At 35.7% G+C, this 26,451-nt stretch overlaps 1 protein-coding gene across 6 annotated transcripts; it reads right to left on the bottom strand.

The window, feature by feature from the left end:
- Positions 1-944: 944 nt before the first annotated feature.
- Positions 945-26,451, bottom strand: LOC135691935 (uncharacterized). 6 transcript variants are annotated; one of them, XM_065209950.2, is made up of 18 exons: positions 25,812-25,908; positions 24,256-24,350; positions 23,263-23,822; positions 21,634-22,744; positions 20,986-21,246; positions 20,008-20,188; positions 19,397-19,485; positions 18,530-18,781; positions 17,168-17,352; positions 16,586-16,719; positions 15,646-15,748; positions 13,765-14,062; positions 11,619-11,825; positions 6,515-6,601; positions 5,114-5,218; positions 4,318-4,461; positions 3,506-3,562; positions 945-1,963 (listed from the first exon to the last, which is right to left on the bottom strand). In XM_065209950.2, the coding sequence occupies exons 3-18, from the start codon at positions 23,793-23,795 to the stop codon at positions 1,841-1,843; spliced, it is 3,870 nt and encodes a 1,289-aa protein (XP_065066022.2). In that variant the 5' UTR covers positions 23,796-23,822; positions 24,256-24,350; positions 25,812-25,908; the 3' UTR covers positions 945-1,840. The 6 variants fall into 6 exon arrangements, with proteins under 6 accessions (XP_065066022.2, XP_088966774.1, XP_065066015.2 ...); XM_089110648.1 differs by lacking the exon at positions 24,256-24,350 and having other exon boundaries at positions 25,856-26,451; XM_065209943.2 differs by lacking the exon at positions 24,256-24,350 and having other exon boundaries at positions 25,812-25,917.

The raw sequence follows: 26,451 nt of genomic DNA, 5'->3' as shown, positions 1-26,451 counted from the left end.
TCAAACACCTTTCTACAAAATAGTCATTTGTTTCTTACGTGATATGCTGAGCATTCCAGTTTCCATAAGTATGCCTTTATACCAACAAAATAGTGCAAATTATTTCCAAAAAGGTACAATTTACATTTTTGAAGCAAAATTCTTCCTGGTCTAGTAATAAAGTCTTTGCGAATTTGGGGTTTGGTAACCATTTGTATTGTTTTATTGTATTGTTTTGTTTTTTATGGTATGGTATGGTATGGTATGGTATGGTATGGTATGGTATGGTATGGTATGGTATGGTATGGTTTGGTATGGTATGGTAAGGTAAGGTATGGTATGGTATGGTATGATATGATATGATATGATATGATATATGATATGATATGATATGATATGATATGATATGATATGATATGATATGATATGATATGATATGATATGATATGATATGATATGGTATGACATGGAATGGCATAGTATGGTATGGAAATGGATGGTATTTGTATTGCATTACAAACCAGCATCCAAAGGTAGTTTTGGATAGGGAGAGGCTGTGCTTATCGACCAGTGCCCTGGTCCTTCCTCTTGATGTGACCGCACCTCATGATTCCTAGGCCTGGAAATACAAAAGGCAGGTGACTCTCCTCACTCTGGGTGACAGTTTGGTCATGCCACAGGCTCAAACCAGAAGCCCTAATAATAAACCTCCTATGAAGGTGAGCCCAATCAATCACACAAATGCAGAAATTAAACCTGAACGACTAATCGTTTATACCAAAAAGAAAATATAAAGCTAGTAATATCGCTTAACATATTGATTCATAAATTTGGAAACTAGATGTTTCATGATTCTTGCACAGGTTTCCTAATATCTTCCTTACGTAAAACTCCTCATAGGGTAATGCTTGCTCAGTTCTACGTATAAAAAGTTATTCGAAACTGTCCAAGTAAAATGAAAGATAAGTAAATGCAATAATTTTTATGAAAACATGCCACAGTATTTACAGGCTTCAAAGTTTTGCTGCCAAATATTGGAAGAAAACATATAACTAAAGTGTCCATTGCTATGCAAAAGTTTAACATGTATTACAAAGTTCCTTGGATGATAAATTTAACAAATGTCTAAAATAAGAGCATATTCACGTCCAGATGGTACTAGATCAACTAACAAACACTCATCTTTTTCGAGAGGGGGGTAGGGGGGTAGGTGGGGGGTAGTCTATATCATTTGAGGTTTAGCTACCCGCACGTTCCCGTTTCCAGTAAAAAATAAGCACCAAGATATCGTTCACATATAAAAGCCAAATAATCGTTTGCAACTCATGATTCCCATTCAATGTAGGTTAGTAGACTCAGTATATAATGGGGAATGACACGTGATGTTTATGGAGGATGGGGTAGCCTTTCATAAACTTGCCACAGGTTTGTTCTGGGATGGACCTCATGTCTATGTTCTGTGTTTATACCAAGGGGCAGAACAGATGTTGTGCTTATCATAATAGAAGCAGTTGGTGCTTTGATTTTTGTTCCAAATATTACTTAGATAATCTGGAAAGTATTAACGCTGTCCAATAAATATCAACATTTGTTTCCCAATGACTGCCTTAACGATAAAACAAGCACCCGGGGTACTACTCAATTCAACATTATCAACCAAAAGGACCATTACAACAAAGTTGTTTTTATTGCAAAGCTATTCAAATTACCTTCAACAAATGGCAAGAAACATAACATTTTTAACAAATACTATCTTATCACTAGTTACAGTAATGCATCTAGAACAGAAGAAACAGAAACAATATTTCTAAACAACTTGTGTATCAAAAAACAACACTGAAACGACAGCTTGAATAATCTGTTAGTTAAAAGCAAACCCTTCAGAACCGTGTCTCAATGCAATCAAAACTTTCTCTCTCAATTCCTTTTCACTTGTGAAAGTACTGAGGCGAAGTATGTTGAAGCACGTTGCTGCAGTAGGAATCTACGAGTAAAATGGCGATTACTGTTGAGTCAGTACATTTCTCGTTTTCTTAGTGTTGATTACATGTTTTCGACATTGCTACAACAACCCCTAAGAGAGTTCTTTAATATAAACCAAGCAATTTAATATAAGAAAAGGACACGCTGGAATGCGAAAAATTTGGAAAACGAAGTAAAAATAATCAGAAATGTAAAATAAATAAAATGGCAATGAACTCCTGTATGTTTCATTTTCGAAAACCTTAAAATTGATGGTAGTCGAGGTATTAATTCATTTTGCGGGGAGTTTTCTTACAGCATTGAATTGGGCAAAAATGATAAAGTTCTATATTTGGACATGCAAAATACATGTGAATTACTGTTGAATTTTCTAATTTTCAAAGGATATGTAAAATAACTTAATTACAAGCGCGTTTTAAAAAAAGTGTTATGTATGGACAAATTCGATGGTAAAATTCAATTTACGGCCTCGTTTGGACATTGCTGCAAGTCGTTGTGGGTAGTCCTTGTATTTCTTATTGTTGTATGTAGCACGTAGCCAAGTTAAGAAGTCATTCTCAGAATAAAATATCTCATAATTTTAGCCCTTTAAAGGTCGATTTCAAGATAACATAACGTTTGTAACTTCATAAGAGAGTTTTTTCACAAAATTAGTTCCTGTTGAAACTTTCCACCTACAGTCACAGTCAACATCTAAAAAGATACATGATGACCAGAATTCCGGTCCTTAGTCAAAGCCTGTGTCAAAATTCAGAACCAAGAAGTAATTTCAAGAAGAGGCCGTTGTTATAATTGATCTATTGGATTAAATAGTGGAAAAAACGCGGAAATGTTTTTTTAATACCTTCCTTTACCCTTGGCGCATGTGACCGACTTATCAAAAGGGTCACTTAAAGCCCATACTGACATTTGCAGGGAGGATGAGATGAGTTTTATACAGGTCTTGATTTGATGTTATGTGAAAGACCCAATCAATGAAAATCCAGTCAGAATTTAGCTACATCAAAATCCATATTCAAATAAAATTGTTAGAAAAGAAACATTAGTAAACATGCAACAACAAGTTGTAACAATTCTTAAAAATAAAATTGCACAAATGAAAGAATGGCTTTGAAAAATGCAAACATTTCACAACATATTAACTAAAGCTTTTTCGTCTGACACTCCTCAGAGCATAACACGTCAGAATAAGGGTTCGAAAGAACACGATGAAAAATATATTCCCAGTTGTGGATCGAAATAGGCCAATCAGAAAAAAGCAAGCACAAGACCGGTATAGTTGACCAATCAGTGCCGCGTGCCTAAAAAAGTGTTCTTTCGGACCCTTATTCTGACGTTTTATTTTCCGAGGAGTGTCAGATAAAAAAACTTTTAGTTAATATATTGTGAAATGTTTGCTTTTTTCGAAGCCATTTTCAAGTTATGTACCGCCAAAAAACTGTTCAAATGAAAGAATGCTTCCAATTAAAATTTGCACAGGTAGCCAAAATGGATTTCCAAAAGAATATCTTAAAATCGTTTAACTGCCAAATGAGAAACATACCGTATTTGATTCTTCTGGTTTTTTGGAAATCTCAAATCGCTTTTTACCTCCAAGACCCTAAGGGTTCAAAAGGTCATCCATTTAACTAGTTTAAATATTCCCAAGTGGGAATAGGACAGTACCGAAAAGGTTAACTCCAAAAAGGGGGTGGAGGACATCCCTGGATATGCAGATTTTGGCATTAAAGAGGGACTTTTCAGTATGTCAGGGATAACAAAACAAATATGTCTGCATGCTTAAAATTGTTTTGAATAATACATGCAAGATAATAAATTATGAGAATTATGATCAGGATTCAATTTAGTAAATCTTTGAAAATTTAGGTAGCGAAATCATCACATGTTTAAGAAAAACTATCTCAGAAAAATTAGAAAACATAAGAGTAGCCAAAAATAATTTCGAAGATTAAACATGAAAAGTACTCTAATATTCTAAAATGGGAGTACATGATGACTTTGACGATGATAAAATATCTATTGCATATACTTGTAACGGTAGAAGGTTATAGGAAAGACAATGCAAGTCGCAATATCAGGTTTCAAAACTTCTTTACCGAGAATACGTAGATAATTAAACTGTAGCTTTGCATTGGAAGCTTCAATATCGCAATATTGCACTGCAATGTTTTTAGGACCTTGTTACCGACTGACCCTGTTACTTATACAAACAAGAATATCCGCTTTTTCTCACAATGCTTATGTATATAACAGCGTTCAGCATGACACAATCAAATCATAGAAAGCAAACGGTTAATAAGTGTGTAATAAGAGTAAACATAAATAACAGATAACAAAATAACAATGAGTAGAAACCTCTAGTTCTTTAAATCCCCCAATAGGGACACATGGTGAACCAGTTGAAAATTTCAGCAACAATGCCTTTTCTTCTTGTTTTAAACTTTCGACAGTTCTCCAAAACCAAATTATTTCTGAGTCACTGCAGCTCCAACCAGCGTACTATAAACCAAAAAGGAGAAACAATTTTTAAAGTAACTTGTAGGAAAACAGATCAATATTTACTTATCATAAGTAAAATAAACATATCGTTTTCTCGCAAAGATTGTCTATTAATATTATTGAACGGGTGCAGTAATTGCAAAGTTTCAAAGCAGTGTAAACGTAATTTGCTGAGCTTTTTAAAGTCACAAAGCAAACAGGTCAAGAAAACTATCCACGAAACAAGGTTTTTTAGGTTTTTCAGTCACCACTTCTATTAGCAACTGCGGTGCGCCTCACTTCTGTTCTACATATGCTTCTAAATCAGAATTTGAATCACTATGAAATTCAAAAGGAAAAGTTCAATCACCCAGGGGCCCATTTGACTCTTAAATATAAAACAGACTTAAAATGTTTAAGTAAAAACTCAATACGCGAATCTTTTTAAATTGATCCTTACTGCATGACTTAACACCATTACGAAAAACCTATTTAAAAAAAATCAGTTTGTTTTTAAGGGTACTGGAGATCAGCAAGCCTCTATAAAACACGGATACGAACGTTGTATGTTTCTTAAAATACCACGATGAGATACATTAGGTACCATAACAATTTTGAACTCCAGGTGAAAACAATATCAGGCGTTCGTGTCAAAAGTAATAATTACACTAACTTCTGTATTTTCTTTCCAATCGTCAACACTGATGTTTTGAATTCCATTCATCAACAAGGAAAATTCCCCAGCAGTGAAAATTGAAATCAGATCACTACTGATTTCCTAGAAAAAGCAAGAAATTAAATTAAGTTCTAGGTGTTCTATTTCCAATCATCAACTCGCCAAAAAGTTCTTTTGTGGATCTTCCTTTTAGTGAATTAGGCGTATCTTGTCAACCTTGCATTCTGTTTTAAAAAAATCAGATAACGTCTTCGCAGATAGGCCTTTTCTGCCTCTATAAGAATGAGTCTTGTACCCAGGGTAGATCTTAAGCCCAATCTCCAGTGAGAAAAAGTCTTGCGAAATTTCGCTGCGAAATACTTCAAGCGACAAATTCCTTTGAATGCTTTTGTTGACCTCACGACATTGGAATGCAAAGTTTGGAAGCGTTACAAAGGGATACGGAATATGATTGGCTGCTGAAGGATTTCGCAAGCGAAAGGCGAAAAAAGTTAAACTCATTTTGCCTTTTTTCGCAGAGAAATTCTTCGCGAGAAATCTCAGCAAAAGATCACTGCGCATGCCTAAGACGTATTTCGCGCGAACTTTTTCGCATTTCGCTAATTTTTTTCACACTGGAGATTGGGCTTAACAGAGACAATGCGTCCAAAATCAATGCATCATGGAAACATGCTAGCAAGTTACAGACTACCTTTATAAGCTGTGTTCGAATTAAGTATCTAAAGAAATAGAGATATTCACTATAAATAAAATAGAATTATTCACTGGCATAACTAGCTCTAGTCAGCATACATATTTGCTAGATTATAAGGCGTAAAGCTGGTGGAAAAATAAACCCCGATCTCCAGTGTTTTCCTTGGATAAGCGGCGCATTTACTCGAAATGCAACCTGATATAGAATCACGGAAATTGGGCTTCTGAATTCACGGAATTTCTAATCACGGGCCTTTCATTGCAGTATGAAATAATACTAGCATTTTCACGATGTAAAAATTTCACGACGTTTTTGGAATCATTGAAAAAATTATAGATCATGTAAAATTAAGTTTGATCTGTTTCAAATAAGTTTTGATGCGCCCATTGAAAAACATGAAGTCTGATTATAGAAAAGTTTATTTTTTACTTTAATTCATAGAGTTTGGAGCCAAGACTAAAATACAGCGGTTTAATAGGGAAAGCGAATGAGTTTATTTGGCTATATCAGAGCAAATATGAATCAGATTTGACTGTTTTTCTAAAAAACAGCACCATTCTATAACTTTCTTTCGGAAAACATAACAAATATTCAAAATTCTTTACATCTCTTCACTTCTTGATTAACTCTAAAATTCTTGATTTACAACAAATAATTAAATTATAGACGCATAAAAAGAGGAAAGATGCAAGACTTCTACTTACTTCGAAAAATCCTCTTTTGAATGCTTTGACTTCTCTGTCAATTGAATCGCTTAATTTGAATTTTGAAACCGATAAAGCAAACTCCCTCTAGAAAAAATAAAGTAAGGCTTACAATAACACAGATTTTGTGTTCAGGAAGATCATACTGAAGTAGGGCTAAGAAGAAAAAAAAGCTATTCCAAATGTCCTTGGATTACTGTTAGGTTAACAATAACACAGATTTTGTGTTTAGGAAGATCATACTGAAGTAGGGCTGAGAAGGAACCAAAAGCTATTCCAAATGTCCTTGGATTACTGTTAGGTTAACAATAACACAGATTTTGTGTTCAGGAAGATCATACCGAAGTAGGGCTGAGAAGGAACCAAAAGCTATTCCAAATGTCCTTGGATTACTGTTAGCTTAACAATAACACAGATTTTGTGTTTAGGAAGATCATACTGATGTAGGGCTGAGAAGGAACCAAAAGCTATTCCAAATGTCCTTGGATTACTGTTAGGTTAACAATAACACAGATTTTGTGTTCAGGAAGATCATACCGAAGTAGGGCTGAGAAGGAATCAAAAGCTATTCCAAATGTCCTTGGATTACTGTTAGGTTAACAATAACACAGATTTTGTGTTCAGGAAGATCATACTGATGTAGGGCTAAGAAGAAAAAAAAAGCTATTCCAAATGTCCTTGGATTACTGTTAGGTTAACAATAACACAGATTTTGTGTTTAGGAAGATCATACTGAAGTAGGGCTGAGAAGGAACCAAAAGCTATTCCAAATGTCCTTGGATTACTGTTAGGTTAACAATAACACAGATTTTGTGTTCAGGAAGATCATACTGAAGTAGGGCTAAGAAGAAAAAAAAGCTATTCCAAATGTCCTTGGATTACTGTTAGGTTAACAATAACACAGATTTTGTGTTCAGGAAGATCATACCGAAGTAGGGCTGAGATAGAAACAATAGCTATTCCAAATGTCCTTGGATTACTGTTAGGTTAACAATAACACAGATTTTGTGTTTAGGAAGATCATACTGAAGTAGGGCTGAGAAGGAACCAAAAGCTATTCCAAATGTCCTTGGATTACTGTTAGGTTAACAATAACACAGATTTTGTGTTTAGGAAGATCATACTGAAGTAGGGCTGAGATAGAACCAAAAGCTATTCCAAATGTCCTTGGATTACTGTTAGGTTAACAATAACACAGATTTTGTGTTAAGGAAGATCATACTGAAGTAGGGCTAAGAAGGAACCAAAAGCTATTCCAAATGTCCTTGGATTACTGTTAGGTTAACAATAACACATATTTTGTGTTAAGGAAGATCATACTGAAGCAGAGCTAAGAAGGAAACAAAGGCTATTACAGATGTCCTTGGATTACTGTTAGGTTAACAATAACACAGATTTTGTGTTAAGGAAGATCATACTGAAGTAGGGCTAAGATAGAAACAAAAGCTATTCCAAATGTCCTTGGATTACTGTTAGGTAGAATTCTGATCTTTTCTAGCTAAAGCCTTTTGCTAAAAGTGTGCTGAAGCACATTAACACTTTCCCTGTTTTGTAATTTAAAAAGTAATACCATCACAATCTTTATCGCCTGGGGGGTTCACTTCTATAAGAATCTATATACCATGTGAATTCCACAAATGGATTTCTACCCCTTTATCTCAGAGATAACCGGCATCGCAACACACCCTTACCTCTGAAAATTTGGGTATGTTACACCCCTTTTCTCTGACACAAAAAAATGTTAAATTAAATCAGCCCCGTCATCCTTGGCAATAGATTTAATAAAAAGTAAAATTTAGATTGCCTCAATAACGGACTCCAATAATTAAAAAAATATAATGATAAGAATTAAACAATGTCGATTTTGGTGCTGCAAGAAACCTATCTTCAGTTTTGATGCTAATTTGCACCCAATGTGAAACTCATGCTAAAGAGATGTCAAGGTCAAGTCAGAACTGTGTCATGGCATACTAGGATAATGAAAAGAAGAAAAAAATCTGAGCCAAAGATCTTAATCAATGAAGCCTAGTGCTTAGAATATCAAAAAGTACAAACAATAGTAGCCTGTTGAAAAAACCTGACATAATTCAAGGTTGTGAAAGTTGTTCTGCGGAGTTTCCCACACTCTTACACAAGATAGTACACTGTTTCTGCACAGTTGCACACATGCACATATTTCTATTTGTTCTTGCATACACAAGAACTTGTGGAGACCTTCCATACTCTGCAGATTGAACTTTGCAGGTGCTTCTTAACCTGACTCAATCTTAAAGTTTCAAGTAAGCAACTTTCTAGTAGCTAATGTTTTCATTATATCCACTATAAAAGACAACCAACAACACTTCATCTCAGTTAAGCTTAAATTTTGAAGCTACATGTCGACATTCGCTCAAAGTCATTTCCTTCCTTACAATTTAAAATGTCATATTTGCATTCATTGTGTTGTGATATGAACAGCTTACTGTGAGCTTTTTTTTCATCATTGAGATTTTGCTGTTAAAGCTCGAGCATCTTGGGCGATCAAATTTAAAACAGCTTGCAATCAAATTAATGTTCATCAAACCCAAAATACGATTCAAAACCGAATAAAATTAATATAATTATTCTTTTCTGTTGCTACAGGGCTTTTTAAACTAATTAGTTAAAAATATGCTTACTATGGCGAATTTGCTCTTTTTAGGGTTTTGCCTCCCCATACCCCCACCTGAAAAATTAATTACTGCCTTTGAACATACATAAAGTGATTCTGGCTTTTGCTATGCATTACTAGAAGCACCTTCCGTTTCAATATTTCTGCAGCCCTTCTCCCATAAACTCTATCCGATAGGCCCCTTTATAATGAAAACTGATGTGAATTGAGTTGCATGATTTAATTGGCGGGAAAGGTGGGTATTGGAAACAAGGCTATTCTGTGACAAGGCTGTTGTCCGAAAAGTCACGGATAAAAGACACCAATAAATGGTCCAGGGAGAGAGTGTTTGCTTGTATTAATATGATAGGGGCTCCATGTTTGCTTGTAGTGAAGCTTGAGTTGAGTGAGGCTGCTGAGTATGGCCTATAATTGAAATTCTTCAAGACCTTTCCCTCTATGTACAGAGGAACTCAAATTAAGATTTGTAATTAGAACTAAAAATGAAAAAAAAGAAAAATTATAATTATAGGTGTTATTTTATCAAAGGAACAAGATTTTGTGTTAGAGGGAAAATCTTGCTAGAATGACTATTTTGGTGCACGGTGTTTTTAACAGGATGCATTTGTTGACAAAGCAATGGAAATTGAATTGAGTTTTGTTTTTTCTTTTACTTTTACCATGAAATTGCTGAGTCATGTTCATGTAGATGTTGGGTCAATTTAGGCATCTCAGCTGGAAACTTTCAGATTCTGGAACAAATTTCAGATTCTGGCATGCAGCACTATACTGTTATTGTGCATGCATCAGCCATACTCTGCAGACTTGTTCTCGCGTTTTACGTTGCAATATTGATTGGAAGTAAGTTGATATAAACAATTGTTTTTTTCAAAAGTATCTTTGTTCATTTTACTGGTTGTCTGTCTACTGCAGCAAGCAGGAGCTATGACACTGTGCTGATTTCCTTATTTGCAGCAAAAACTAGCAACATAAAATATATCTTTTATGTAAGCATACCACATTATGCTTTGATTCTATCTAGCATGATAAGAGTTCTGTAAAGACTTATTTGAATGAAATTTGACATTTGCTGTATATAACAAACTAAAGTACTGGTTTGATGTACTCAAGATTTTTGACCCTTTTTAACCAAAATCTCTGAAATACCCCTATTTTGAGAAACACCCCTTTTTTGAAAATCTATGTCCCAGATGTGTGTCAAATTTTTGACCCCTTCTTAGAAATTTTTGTAACTCACATGGTGTATAGGATCATATGGAAGCGAACCCGCCGTGCTTTTTCGAAATCGCGTTGTAGATAAAGGGTATTTTGGCATAATCACAGACCAAAGATAAACCTTACTAAAAATGATTTCATCAAGAATACAAAGTGTTTTAAACGAATTGGCACAATTATCCCATCAATGAAAACTTCAAGTAAAACGGGTACTCAATTTTGAAATAGATGGGAGCTCATTTCTCGAAACTGTGTTCCCCTTTTTGAATCCCTGTCCTTCAAGATAATTAATTGCTCAAGACCCTTGGAAGTAATTCCATATACTGTACTGAAAGAATCTATCAGATGACAGATCATGTTCATTTGGGACTTTTACAGATATAGACCTGTTTAGTCCCGGTTACGCAATGCATATCAGCAGTTTTTCCATACCAAAATTCGAATGGACTAATCATCTTATAGAAAACTGTTATCGGGATATTTCAGCCCAAAAGTCTTTAAATCTGCGCGTGTCTTTAAATCTGAAGCGCAAATGTAAAAGCATACTTTCAGATAAGAGTGCCTTAAATTCTTAAGTTTTATTCAACGATACTAGACTGAACCTCTTACCTTAAGGGGGGGGGGGGACGATATCACAGCAACAGACAGCAACATTATTTGACAAAAAGGTCCTGGATAGACTGTTTCCCTTGGTAGGCATCTTTTCCAAAGTCTTTAGAGGAACTACTTATACATTGAAGACATCTGTGTCAACAACGTCTGAGTTACCCTGATGCTGTCCACATGATTTCATGTGGATGCAATTTTTCCCTACATTCGTTTGTCTATTTTGATGCTTATTATTCGGGTAGCATGCAAATAAGCAAAACTGTGGACTTCAAACGTCAACCGAACAAACAAAAACCGAATTCATAAGGCACATGTTCACCCTTCTATTTGGCTACTTCTCCTAAACTATTAAAAAGCGTTCTCGAGAAGTTGAATACGTTCTCGAGGATCCTTCCTAAGAGATGTGTAGCGTATCATAATACCAAACCCTGAAGCATGACGATGTCAACACCATGATGGCTGTTTTGTGTAGAGTAAATGCACTTCTAAATGCACTTTGATTTTTATTTTAATGCGATCTTTGTAAATGTGAAACTTGAAAAAGCATTTCAGCTGTTCTGTGCATCAAAGCTTGAACTTAAACCTGTACTGAATTAAGCAAAAAACGGCGTTTATAGTTTATCAATATACCTTGTTTTTGTCAGTCAAAACTGATTCGGTTTTATTGAGCATAATTTCTTCAACACAAGAGTCAAGCCAGGGGTTCGAGCAGCTGATACTGTTAGGCAACTCGAGACCCTCCACACTGCCTTCTAAAGTTGACTTGACTGCCCCATTATACAGGGATTGGTCAACAGACTGTAGATCATCTGGGTGATTCAATGTTTCTCCGAGAATCTACAAACAAGATAAGGTCTTTAAAAACACATAATCTTTAGTTGCCGCAATTTTTGGCTTGGCAGAAAATTTTAAGCAAAACTTGATAAAGAACAGTTTTTTGCTACACCAAAAAGGGTTTCTTGACTTTTCATCAACAGATGGAAATTTTATACAAATGTAAGCTTAATGTCCTCAGGTTGTAGAATGCATCAAATAACAAAGTTTCACATTTTTGAAACCCTTACAAACACTATTACTCATTTGTCAAAAATCACTAAAAATTGTTTGACGTGGAGGCAGCCTTCAGTTGCCTTGTCCAAGGCCTTTTTAACAGATAAAGCTATAAACCTGAAATAGACAATTAAAGCCTAGGTTAAACGTCGAACTTTTCATGCACCGAAACTTTAACTTGAATAAGGCGCATGAAAAGAGCGACGTTTAACTTGACTGAATTCAATTGATTTAATTAAGTGCAACAGAATGTATTAGGAACGACTGACCCTGTCGCACTATGCGGCTGGAACGGCCTCAAACTAAACGTTGCTGTTTTGATGCGCCGAACTCAATGCATAAATCACGAATAGGTAATAGTAATTTATATTGGCTTGAACGAGGTAGTAAATGATCAGGAATGATTTTACAATTGACAATTACCAAAACACGACATGTTAGGAGCGGCGTCTTTTTTCGTGTCGCTCCACAGTAGCGCTACCGTCGCATCGAACTGTATTCTGTTCGGCGCATGACAAGAACGAAGTTTAACTTGCCTTGTGTGTTTTGAAAAGTGTTGTTTTAGCTGCTTGATGCCAGGCTATGTATTTGGATCTTTAAAGATCAAAAGCTATGAAAATTACATACATCCTAAGTTTTCTTCCTGCTAGCAATACAATAATTGACTTGAGTCTTGATTGAGATCTTGACAGGCGTTGCAAAGTTTTTGATCGGTATTGAAATATATCCTCATGTTTTCCACGTCATATTGCAATGTCACCAGGTATTAAGGCAGAATATTATGTTGACATGTGTACCCATCATATAAAATGAAAGTCCAAAAATGCTGGCTGATTAGTATAGACAGGTAACCAGATGCATCTTCCCTAAAGCAGTTATCTATTATCTTCCCCAAACACCAGTTAACTGTGGAGAGTACCATCTATGTCGAAGCTTTCTTCCAGTCAATGAACATATCAATATTTGGTTCATGAATCACTTTCATTTCTTCGCAAAGTCAATCTTTGCCAAAGACAAAAAAATGCACTTCCAAATTACAATATTTCATTGGAAACATTATCTAGACCCAATAAATTAGAAGCCATTCCGTAAACATTTGTGTGTACTAATGGTAGAGATATAATACACAATACTTTCACCTCACAGAAAATTTTTCCGGTTTTCCAGGTTACCAGAAGGGAAAATATTTTTTGTAGCTCTGATATGTTTTTTCATTTGACGGGACAAATTTTAGTCCCTTGTTTATCCTGGCCATCTTCAAATGCTGGCAAAGTAGAGTAAATTTAGAGCAATATTGTTGGCAGAAAAATAAATGTTCCACGATTGGCTCAATTGTTAAGGAAATTGTTAAGAAATGGCAATCTTTCCCATAAGTTTAACTCTTCATACTTTAGGTTAAATAAATTGTGAGAACCATTCTATTCTTCTGCCAGCTAGCCATTTTCACATAAATAGGAAGCAAATTGTACATAGCAAACCCCAAACAAAGAATACCACCTATAAGATGACTGGAAAATCAAATTTTTATAAAAAACAGCAAAAGATTATATGTTAAATATGCAAAAACAGTTAGTAATGTTTCCTGTGCTGTGTTTATACAACATCATTAACCATTGAGGAAATAAACGCGAGATACTCGCAGGGATGCGCGTTTCTGAGATCAGTTAGCGATTCCTACCTTCGGGAGACGAAGATTTTTTTCTCCGAGTATGAACAAAAGCCCTACCTGCTTAATAAAAGGCTTGGACAACTGCAAGTTAATGTACCAGCCATCAGCAATGCAAGCGGCTACAAATTTGCCAATGAACGTCATGGCTCTCAACTTTTCATTCAGCTCTACTTTAATCGACATCATTTTCTCTCTTGTTATTAAATTTTGTGGCATATGATCCCTTCTTACCACTGCATGAATTATTGAATCTTTTGCTTTTATCGGCGAAGTGGTTGTATTTGAACCCATTGGCGTAGCTGTAAAGTTACTTCTGTTCCACAGGACATCGGCAAAGAAACTTAACGGAGTCGGACTGTCAAAGAAAAAATGCACAGAATATCATATGGAAATAAAGTGCTAAAAATATTAACATCAAGATCGGATGATGTTGCTAGATGTGAATCAATCCATGAAAAACAAAGTTTTCAATCAAAGTTTTGAAAACGGTTGTTCGCTTATTTTAACAAACTTTCTTGCAGCAAATAAAACAAGGCAAGTTTTAAATAAGTGTTTAAGACTAGTTTCGTGACTTAATGTATAAGAAGGAGGCTGTTTCCCCTCGATAAAGTATGTCTTCATGGAGATGAATAAGTCAATTATTTCGACCAATGCCTCTTGATTCGAATCATCGAGTGATCGACTGCCTCAAACCCGAGGACGTGCAGAAGTACATCTGCCTTCTATTTCTGCTAATACAAAGTACATAAAAAGTACCAGATAGATGGCACACACGATAGGATGGCACAAAATGAAATATGTCATTGAGATAAATCAATTCGTTGTATTAGGTGACGTCACATGCTGAGGTTTGGGACATAGCAGTACTGTATGATATAGAACTATTATAAACTATCTATTATTAGACTATAGGCTACCACGCTGGAAAACATTTATGTTGCGCCAAAGACCTTACCGTACCAGAGTATTACAGGCGTACCACAGTAGTACCTACACGAAACTCCGGCGTATTTCTTCGAAAAGTTTGGCGTAATTGCATCGGCGTGGGGCAAGGTGCTAAATTTTCATTCGAAAATATGCTGGCGTGGCATGATATTTCCATTGTTCAATTCAAGATTAGTATTCAGTGCGTCTTTAAAGGCAATCTGTCTCGTTGTGGATTGGTTAACGGAACAATAGCTGGAACAATAGCCTAAACACGATTCCAGCGCTCCGCCATATTCTTTACAATGCGATGAATTAAAGGGGGACTGGAAACAATAAAAATCCCTTTGTTCTAATAACCAATCAACGTCGTGACAGATAGCCTTTAAGCGTGTTTTGATGTAACCCTCAATATTCTGATCGCACTTACAAGGTACACTCGTAAACTCATAAACCATAGTGTAATCCGGGTCAAGTCACTAAGATCAATAAGTTTTGATAAAGAAGTTATGGAAACCTTCGTTTGCATAGGATTTATTCCGTTTTCAAAATTTCTGTTAGTTTCGAATTCGGTATCATTGTGTCCCTTGAAAGTTCGGGTACTTGAATGTAAAATAATCGGAAATGAATGTTTTCATCCAGAAAACCTTTACCGTAACCTTAAAAAAATTACAACGAGGAAGAACCTGGTACTCTTGTGACAAAAAAGACGATGTGATAACTCAAGACTTAAAGGCCTTGTTTAACTTGCTGATCGATGGTTATAATTCTATTTGGTTTCGTGTTTGCTTTGCAAATGGAATCACTTCATCATTTGACAGATTTCCTATCGTTCAGCAAATAGTTAAAATATCTAATGAACAGGAACTCTTTAGGCCCTTAACAACTGTGTACATAAAACCCAGGGATAACTTTCGGATGAATCCAAATCGGTTATCTTGGGTAAACCTCATTGCAAATCAAAATAAGGCGAGTGTTAACAATAATCAAAGTGCAAATAAAACAAATGCCAACCTATATTGCTGATCATCGATTCGAGTAAACAGCTTCATTTCTGGCTGAATAATCTGGTTACACAAACAAGCCAAAAACTCTCTCTTTGGGCCCGTACACATACCTAGTCAAATTAAAAAAAACCTTGCAGTTCTTGAAATGAGTCATATACAAAACTCCCCAAACGTTTTCAATATACATTACGGTACCCCAAGAACCTATCGAGACAGTTAAATACTTTTCTGAGGTTATACACGTTTTACCCCTTTATCCACGATACGCTACTGGCAGGTAGATTAATTCAGGTGGATATGCATGATCGTGGCCACCGAGAGGTTTGGGAGACCATGGGGCAAAAGTGAAAGACGAGGCCCTCTGCAAGCAGAGCGAGAAGAAAATTCTTACGACCACGCTTTTCATAGTAGCTTAAAATGCACTTCATAACATTATGCAATCGTTTGAGCGTTTTACTAATTCCAGGCATACTTTTGCTATGTTTGATTAATTCCATTCTTAAAATCAAATTAATTACTTTATGAAGCCCCATAGACCTAGAGGCCCTGGGGAAATTTGCCCGTATAGCCCCCCTCTCGGCGGCCCTGTGCATACTTATTCATTTGATATTTACAAATTGTCCAATATGATATTTATAACATTTCAAAATACTATAACAGTTCTTTAACCAAAAATTGATTTAGTAAAGATATTGATCCTCAGATACCAAGGATTGATCAAATAACAGTATAGAGGCCAGGAAGCCTTCTTGATTTTCAGAATAACCCCTTGTAACCTTCTAAGAGACTTGGAATCCAACTTTGATTATATGTTTCTGGTACCGTTGCGAGGACCAAAATGCATCAGGAAACTTCAGCAAAGAAATGCCAAAGTAAAACTTGAAACAGCAAAACAGAAAGCAATTATAAAGATTTTTCACTTGGCAAGCGAAAGATCGAGAAAATACCTGGCTCATCATGGAATTCTACCCCTAAATGTTGAATATCAATGTTTGAAAACCCCTCCAAATAACTCATGGCACTTTCAAGAACTCTTTCGCGTCTCACTGTAAGCGTACAGCAACTCATGTGTGGATTTCGCCTGAAAGAAGGGATGTCGAAAATACAAATCATTACCCATAATCAAAGAGTTGGTGACTTCAACAAAGATGACGATGATCGATCGATGATGGTCGATTATTGATAATTATGATTGACGATGATTATGCTCCTTTATATGATAAAGATATCATGATCATGATTAATGATCATGGTGATGATGATGATTAAAGATTTATATGAGGATTATGATAATCATTATAATGGTATTGCAATGATGACTGATGATAATTATGATGATTATTATGATTTACAATGATTGGTGAGCATGTCTGATGGCGATTATGATGATGATGATTACTGAACATGATTTATCACGATCGATGTTTGTTCATGATTACTATTATCATAGCTGTATAATGGTAAAAAAACGTTCAATGCGAAAAATCTCATTAAATTTCCAAAAGTTTCATAGAAACGAAATTCCTTACAGCTTTTGAATTCTTCTCCTGAACCACTTCTGTTTATTATCGAAATCAAGAATTGCTTTCCAGGTGGTTGAAAATATCCCGAAATTGAATTCGTCGAGAAGTGTTGGATTCTCCCTTATGAATTCGTTGAAGATTTGGAAATAGGAATCTTGATTAGCAAGTGACAAAATTGTTTGCTTGATGACCTGTCGTCAAATAAAAGTAACCAAAGTCATGTTGGGATAAAAAAGTTTCGAAAAAAGTAAACATTTAGTAAACTCAAGCTTTTCGTCTGACACTCTTCAGAGTTGAAAACGTCAGAACATAGATCCAAAACTCTACGCTAGGAAATTTATATACCCAAGGCAAGCGCACTGATTGGTCAACCTCAACAGTCATGTGCTCGTGTTTCTGATTGGCCTATTTCGATCCACAACTGGGTATATATATTTCCTAGCGAAGAGTTTTCGATCTATGTTCTGACGTTTTAAACTCTGAAGAGTGTCAGACGAAAAGCTTTAGTTTACTAAATGTTTGCTTTTTTCAAAGCCATTTTCAAGTTTTGAATAAACAATCAAAAGATTGTTCAAAAAAAATTTCACTATCAACGTATTCATTTATTGGTGTAACTCCCTATTACCGGAGATACTTTTACAACATAAAGCAAGCATATCTCGAAAAATTAGTTCCTCTATGAACTGCAAAAGCAAATTGGAAGAAAAAAGGTTTGGAAGCTCTGCGGAAAATAAGATCAAGATAGCTGGTATGGTAGCCGGGTTTCTGGTAGGGTAGCCGGGTTGCTGGTAGGGTAGCCGGGTTGCTGGTAGGGTAGCCGGGTTTAATAGAAAACTTGTATAAAATCACAAGTCATATCGCGTGTTAACTATTAATCAATGTCACATCACTTGTTAACGTATATATAAGTGATTTTAATTAATAGGGAGTTGGTTTTAGTGCAATTAAAGAGCGCACAAAATATGACAAGTGCGTTGTCTTTGCTTCTTGCTCTTTACGATATAACGCATCTTACAGCGTAGCCATGTAGCTGGTATGGCAGCCGGTACAGATTCAAAGATGGCATCTAAAAACTGAATCATTTTTTTCATTCCTGAGAATAATTATAGTAAAAGGTTTGTATGAAAGTCGCATAGTACCGCAGTAGCTAACAAGAACACAAGTGAAAAAAGAGTAAATATTCTAAACAAATTTTAAAAGCCAAAATGTTACAAAATGGTTATATTCATTGAGAGGCGTTAAATTGATTATATTGAACTTGCTCAATTTCTACATTACCCACCAAGGTGGTTTATATAAGGAATTTTCTGTAAACATGTTTATACTTGATTATATCTTAATCTCTTTGAGGCATAAATATCTACGAACCTGCATGTTTTTCTCTTTTTGCTTCTCATCGCAGTCTTTCAACAAGCTAGACAAGACAAACAACTGTTTTGGCTTTGCTTTCATTAGCTCAATCACACAGCTCTCGCATGACAGAAAATTGGCATACAGCAGCGGTGGCCACCCACAGTCGTCCAAAATATCTACTGGGTGGCCATGACTTAAAAGCAACTTAACGCATTCGGTGCTTCCAATGGCTGCAGCCAAATGTAATGCACTGGTGCCATGATTGTCCTGGAGAATAACCAACATGCAAATCAACTTTTCTGCTTCGAATCTATTTTTAAAGTTAAATCTTTGAACAATCACTTGCAAAGTTAGAAATAAAAAAAAACAAAAATTGTTTACAAGCAGTTTTACTCTGAGGGCTTCTAAAAAAAGTCAGAAGGTGACAACACCTGTCTATTCATACGTAACTGGGTAGTCAGTATGGTAGCCAGGTAGCTGGTACAATAGTTGGGTAGTTGGTAAGGTATCCAAGTAACCGGGTAGTTGGTAAGGTAGCCAGGTAGCTGGTACGATAGTCGGGCAGTTGGTAGGGTAGCCAAGTAGCTGGTAAGGCAGTCAGGTAGCTGCTAGGGTAGCCAGCTAGCTGGTAGGGTAGCCGGATAGCTGGTTTGGTAGCCACGTAGATGGTATGGTAGTAGGGTAGCTAGTAGGATAGCGGGTAGCTGGTTGGGTAGCCGGGTAGATGCTAGGGTAGCCGGGTAGTTGGTAGAATAGCTGGTAGGATAGCTGGTAGGATAAGCTGGTAGCTAGTAAGGTAGGTGGAAGGGTAGTCCATTTTGATGGTCGGGTAGCTGTGTATAAGATTTCATAACCACAAGAAGCCTGAAAACAGCATTCTACCTGTAGATCAACAACAGCTCCATGATCAATTAAATCTTTCATGCATTCTGCATCTCCAATTTCAGCAGCATACATCAGAGGTGTGAAACCTAAGATAGTACAAGTCTCTTTCATTGCAAAGTTGCTTAATGACAAGAAAAAGCGAGAAAATATCGCAAAATACTGAAACTCTTTTCGTCTGACATGAGGAAGGTCGGATAAAACTGAATAACCATAAAATTATATTGATGCAACTTTGAGGCAAAAAGGAAAAAAGAAAGCAATATCTATGCATCATACCAAAAAGTTTACCTTAATATTAATTTACAGGTAATAAGCACTTTCAGACATGTTTCTCAAAACAGAACATGTGATCATCAAGTCATCTAATTAGTTATCATTTTCGTTTGATACCAGTAAGGTGCGAAAAAAAAAAATGATTATTTTAGCAAACAAAATTGAAATAAACATTATCTAATGATTAAACTTTATTGTGTAACAATAAAAGAGACCTGAAGTGTAATGAAAAATTAAGAAATATTTTACTGACTTTGTGGTATAAGGTTGTGCCTCATTATTCGTCTCCACTTAAGACGATAACGAAACCATCAACTAAACCCAGTATAACTTACCATTTTTGTCAGGGATATTGACCATGTCTTCAAAATGGCTTGTCAATAAATGAATAGTCGAAGACTTCGAATCTTTGTTCCAGTCCACGGAATGCATGACAGCATAGTGCAAAACCGTTCCTTCGAGCTCCGTTCGGTAATGTTTAAGTTGGTCATTGTCATCTAGCAATTCTTTCACGCACTACGGAAAGCATAACGATGTAAACGATATTGTAAATTTGTGTTTAAACATAACCTCTATTGAATAATTAGGTCCAAAGCAAGCCAAAAGAAGCAACGCCACAGAATGTAAGCTGGGTCAATAAATTGCATGGTAGTACTGGAACCTAGCATAGCGATGGAAACGGGAGGAAGAAATGGCAGTAGAGGTATTACTAGTAGCCGGATTTGGCACAGTGTTATAACAAACAGGGGTCAGGCTAACGTTCCAGGATCTGAATTTAAGCCAATTTGATATTTCTAAATAGAAAAGAATAGTATTGATGGGAGGTGACAGTTTGAAGGCATTGTGGAAAGACAGTGGAATGTTTTTGGATTTAATAGGCGGTACTGCCAAATATGAATTCGAATTCAATAAAATATATTTAAGTACTAAAATTGCATACCTTTTCGACATTAATTGGCAAGTTGCATACTGGATGGACTTGCATAAGATAATTTAAAGTTAATATCTGGTTATAATCTGATATTTTAGAATTGCCTCTTTTTTCTGAAAAAGCCTTCCAAATATGTTATAGCACTGAATTGTGTGAAAACCTCATTTGATTTGTAATTACTTGAGTGGCCATAAAGAAGTAAAGTTAAAATAATTACCAGCTTCAGGGTTTAGAATGCAATTCACAGACGGTATAAACAAGTCATGCCTATATGTGCTTGCATGTTCTAACACTGCATTTATCATAAACATAACACGATTACCACCATGTAATCTAAGAAAAAATACTTTAATGTTCCAAAATTACCCGAACTATTACAAACCTTGGACAGTCCTTCGGCTATAGCGATCAGTATCGGTTTACGTTGCTTCTTGTCTGCCTTTTCAAGAAGACTCGAGTACATGATTGAACTGCATCCCTTAATTACTCTTAAACACTCGATTTGTCGTGTTTCGATATCTTCAGAGTCTATCAAATCACGATCAAGCAGCACCAAATGAAGCAGCGACATTCCATTTAAATTGGCATGCACCAAGCGATGCATCATTGGAAGGTTAGTCTTTCGAAGTAGCAGTTTCAGCACCTAAAGGCAACAAAGATGGAAATATAAGCGATATTCAACAAAATTTATGCATCGAAAACAAATTAATTAGAAGATTAATAGATGAAAAATGCTTACTATATTTTTTATTTCTATTAATACTTCAAACTTCGGAAGTTGAAATTGACAGATCATCAAGAACCTCACTCTAGATTGATGGGGTATAACTAAATATTCAAATACCGAAAAATTTGGAACAAGATATACAAAAAGGTTTACTTATCAAAGAAATTGAATAATTTGACCATGCGACTCATGACGTCACCTCACTTGCTGCTATCATATAATCTTAGCCAGCTAGACATTGCAAGGAACGTTGAGCCATAAATGATCGTTAGGAGTGATATAATTCTTCGCAAAGAACTGTACCGTTGGGTGTTTCCAATAAGCTGCAAAAGCAATACTTGGCAATTTGTTCTCATCAACTGCATTGACATCAGCTCCATTATCTAGCAATACCGACACAGCATCATCATTACCTATAACCGAGGCAATGTGCAGTGGACACTTCATGTGGTTATCTGTGCGATTCACAAGACCCTTGTTTTCTTGCAGCAAACGTTGGATGACAGCAATATCACAAGGCAGTTTTCGTAAATTCTTAAATAATTCTTTAACATGGTTATCATTAATATCGTCATCACTATCGTATTCCAGTTTAATTCTTCTATATTTTGAGCGATCTTCCACCATCTTCGTTTCACATATTGGCGAATTATCTTTGTCTTTCAGCGCAGCACCGTGAAAATGACTACTAGAATGTCTAAGATTCTCAAGGCAAATTTTAAACTCCACCTCAACCTGATTGTGGCGCTCTTCACTCTCAGATTCAGAACTGTACACAATAAATTCTTTATCTGAATCTCGGAAAGCCAGCTCGTCATCATTTTCTTGATCATTGATGCCAAAAATTTGAATATCGTCGTCTAGTTGTTCCTCTATATCCGAAGAAACCTCATTCTCAATCTCCCTTTCTAAAAATCGCCTTCTGTCTAATGGTAATTTTGAAGTTGCAATCTCTCGGATCTTCTTGTAACCAGCAGCAGCTTTCTGTAGTTTTTCTTTATTCATATTTCTTCTTCGCGGAAGCAATTTAACCTCCCCTTCAGATTTCTTCCCATTTTCGTCATCTTCTGAATCTGATCTCAAAATCAAGCTTTCATTCCTTTCTTTTTTGATAGAAACATTCAATTCGATGTCACTTGATTCTCCACTGCTCTCGGAATCTTCGATTCTCAAATTTTTGTTCCCAATAATCCGGGCATGGTTTTCATCACTGCTCTTTTCATCGGCGCTACTGCTTGATGAAACTTTGTGCTTCTTTCGTCTTTTCTTTAATTTTACCCTAGGCCTTTTTTTCGGGGTCTCATCTGCCGATTCATCAGGTTCGCTCTCTTCAACATCGTCATCCGCAACAACAAAGTCTTCTTCCCCTTCACTTGCAAATGGATCAAGTCGGTCAGCATTGTATGTTGATCGTCTAAAAGATTTAATAATGCAATGAAACCTCTAATCAAAGGACACTTACCAAAAATTAATTGTCATCTTGGAAAGGAGAATAGCATGCTAAAAAATTAGATTCTTATCATGAAACATACAAGCTGAATGATTTAGTCTGAAATTTTGAAGAGCATTTTATTGCAAAAGCAAATTGCAAAATTTTTGATCTTCAAAACAAGGACATGCTTCTCACTGTAAATTATTAAGGGAGACAAATTATTCCAGACCAAGTAACCTTGTTACTCCATGCCATGTAGCTGCCAAACATGGCAACTATGCTGCTTCCAATGGTACACTTCCCATCAGACAGCTGATTCATATTCCCTGCCAGGCATTTATAACATGTAGACATCCCTTTTTCACCTACATTTTAAGTAAGTTCCTATCATAATTTTGCTGCACAAGGCTGGATAGCCAAACTATAAAAACATCCACCACTGACAATAAATTTAGAAATATTTTTATATGTTTTCTAATTTTATCTCAACACAAGCTTACTCTTTGAAAAAATTGTTGACTTGCACATATGGCTTCAATATTTTCCTTCTGCAAATATCAAATTTTTCTGGTGATGACAGTGAAGATTGAGTGTTGGAGGGCATTTCCTTTCTACCTGGTAACCTCAATGTCCCTTTCAATTCAATTTTCTTTCTTAATCTAGCAGAGCTTCTTGTATTTGTTCCATTTTCCTGCAGACACACTGTTGTTGGTGTTTTTAGCTGATCTTCTTCAGATGAAACCTCACAATTTTCTACAAGCTTGGAAGTATTTTTCGTCTTTCTTCTCTTTCTACACTTCTTTTCATATTTCCGTCTATCTTTAGTCTTTCCATCACTACTTTCAATTTTGTCATTATCATCATCTGAATCAATAATCTTTGTCTTATTACTTCTTGTAAGCCTCAAACCACATTTTTTTGGGATATCACTGTGAAATTCATTTTCGGAAGAGCTATCCTCATCAAATATCAGTTTCTTTCTACTGCATGAGCGTCTTCTTTTAACAATATTATCTGTATCATCTTCATCCATTGGCTTTTTTGAATAACCTTCATGTATCTGTTGAAAACAAACTGTGCTGTTGACAATGAGCTTATCTATAATAAAGAATAACAATATCATTCTCGCTTGCTAACATGGTTTATTATGATTTCTGTGTATTGATGTACAAGCTATGGACATGGACATATCAAATATTATAGCCAATAACAATAAATGATTGATTGAAAACAATTATATAGCCTAATTCTCAAAGACCTCAGAAAAATACACATTTTCAGAACATTTGCAATGGCCACATTGCTACTACTTGTAAATAAAAATGGATCAACTAACAAAGATCTTCCTGTATTATAAGGCTATCCAGATGATTTTACTTCAACATATATTTAGTGGAAAGGGCTCTAAATAGCACTTCATGGGCCAGCAAAACTGGATGGTACTTTTTATATTCTATTATTCATTTTCCAAAAGTACTTAAAATATAATTCACCTAATTTCTGTTTGAAAACTCCTTGTATCGAGTATGATTCTTTTACTTGCTTGATTTTTTCTATAAATGCTTTATATCATCTTCATATTGCCTACCTGGAACCAACAGAGTAGGATTTGCAACCAATTGGCAAAATTGTTATGGCCAGGTCTCCAGCTACTTGTTGGACTATTAGGAAGTTTAATCATTCATAGAGCAAGTATATATCCAAAAGCATAAGTAACAGTAACAAATCATCAAAACTACCAAGAAAGTTTACAAATCTTAAATTTTTTTGGAAGAGTGCTATTGCCCTGAAATAGCTAACAACAAGACTCAGTTGAATTGAGTGATAAAGCTTTGAAATGGATTTGTTTTGACAAATGCATGATTTTTTAATTATTTGTAGCCACTCATTGAAGATTGGCATAATCATTTCTGCTCTATAAATAGACGGGCTGGAAATCTTGCATATGCTTGTACCTATGCTCCTATGACAGACTTCTTGATTTTGCAATACCATCCAACTCACAATATCAACCAGGTCATTAATCTCATATTACAACCATTTATATCTGAGCATTGCTGTTTGCAGCTCAAATGACTTTGTAGGTAGGCTGGAGTTCATCTTTCCATGTTTTCCAACCTGTGCTAACAGGTACAGTTTCAAATACTTTTGGTAATAATCAAATTTTCAATCTCAGGCTGTTTAGGCTTTAACAGTTATTGATTTTATTACAATTAATAAACTTTGCTAAAGCAGCTGCTTAGAAGCTACAATACTTTGTATAATAGGACATTAATACGGTTGTCTTTAAGAGAAAATTGTAGCTATCCCCCCCCCCCAAAAGAAAATTTAAATCGAAACAAATTTTAGGTGCAAAATAATAATAGAAACCAATCTTATAGCAAAATATTCCAAAAAATTCTGTTGGTATTTACCACTGATATAAAAGGATATAATATATATATAACATAGCAAACATACCATAAATCCTTGAATCGGTCCCCCCCAAAAAAGCCCCCCCCCCCCCCCCACCTCAAGTAAGCCCCAACCCTAGAACAATAATTTGTCAATAAGCCCCCTTTGAATAAGTCCCCACTGCTACCGTAAATTCTCGAATTGGACCCCTACATTTTATTGAATTACCACAACAAATTCATACTTTTGGTAGTAATTGATTAAATGCTCATGAAGAAATTCATACTAAAATAAACGAGGTTTTTTAATAATGTCTTCTTAATGTCTACAATAATTTTATAAGCCCCCCCCCTTCGTATAAGCCACCCCCTCCAATAGGCCCCCATCCAAAAATATCAAAAATAAATTAGACTCCATGTGGTATTGGCTCGTAGATAAAAATTCAAATTACAGCTAGGTTTGTCTTGCGAATACATATGTTTACAAGGTTTTAATAAGTATGAAGATAGGACGAAACGATAGGTTGTTGTTGTCCAAATATTATGTCAGAAAATTTTTCCCGCAAATTCAGATACAACGAGGAGCAGAAACATTCGATTAATAGTAAAAAAGATGACTTTTGCTGTTACAATCTCATAAATGCTCAAAAAATAACCTTGCATAAAATGATATAGTAGCCAAAGCTAGAGATTCCTGTACCCTTTTATTGTATCCACGCCAGGCTCGTCGCAATGTTTACATAACCTCATCTGCGAGTCAGATTTATCAATCTCGTTTTAAAGTTCCTTTCTGGCCAACTTAATTTCAAAATGTCGTCAGTTGTTCGCTTGATCCAGGAGCAATTTAATGCTATTAAATCGGTGGGTGGATACAAGAATGCCTTTCGACGACTGCTTCGGGAAGGCAATGTGAGGACAGGCATTCTAGTAGGCACAGATAAGTATGGAAATAAGTACTTCGAGAATAATAACTATATGTTTTCAAGGAACCGCTTTGTGGAATATCCGTATGCGGGAAGACTGGAGTTCGATGCAACTCAAATACCCCCAGAATGGCACCGATGGATGCAGTTTATGACTGACGATCCACCATCTAAAGTTCCTCCACCAAAATCAAAGTTTGACAAAGATCGTGAATTGAATTTATCTGGCAGTGCAAAAGAATATGTACCATACAGTACAACAAGACCAAAATTACATACATGGACTCCCCCAAAGATATAGGCCTATCGATAACCAGAGAACAAGAGCTAGTAACGCTTTGAAATCCGTGAGGCTGCTGTCTTTCTAAAGAAC

This window comes from Rhopilema esculentum, chromosome 10, assembly GCF_057945365.1.
Source record: "Rhopilema esculentum isolate cy_ngs chromosome 10, ASM5794536v1, whole genome shotgun sequence".
In the NCBI taxonomy this organism is placed as follows: domain Eukaryota; kingdom Metazoa; phylum Cnidaria; class Scyphozoa; order Rhizostomeae; family Rhizostomatidae; genus Rhopilema; species Rhopilema esculentum.
The sequence above is the reverse complement of the archived record's forward strand: the minus strand, read 5'-3'. Positions and strand labels throughout refer to the sequence as shown.

Bases quoted from the DNA above. Each gene is read 5' to 3' on its own strand.
- LOC135691935 (XM_089110647.1), bottom strand. From the start codon at position 24,443: ATGATTAAACTTCCTAATAGTCCAACAAGTAGCTGGAGACCTGGCCAT. The intron at 14,063-15,645 runs GTTGGCATTTGT...TTTCTTTGACAG, and splicing joins ATCGATGATCAGCAATATAG to TCCGACTCCGTTAAGTTTCT. The intron at 3,563-4,317 runs GTTTCTACTCAT...TTGAACCCTTAG, and splicing joins GGGGATTTAAAGAACTAGAG to GGTCTTGGAGGTAAAAAGCG.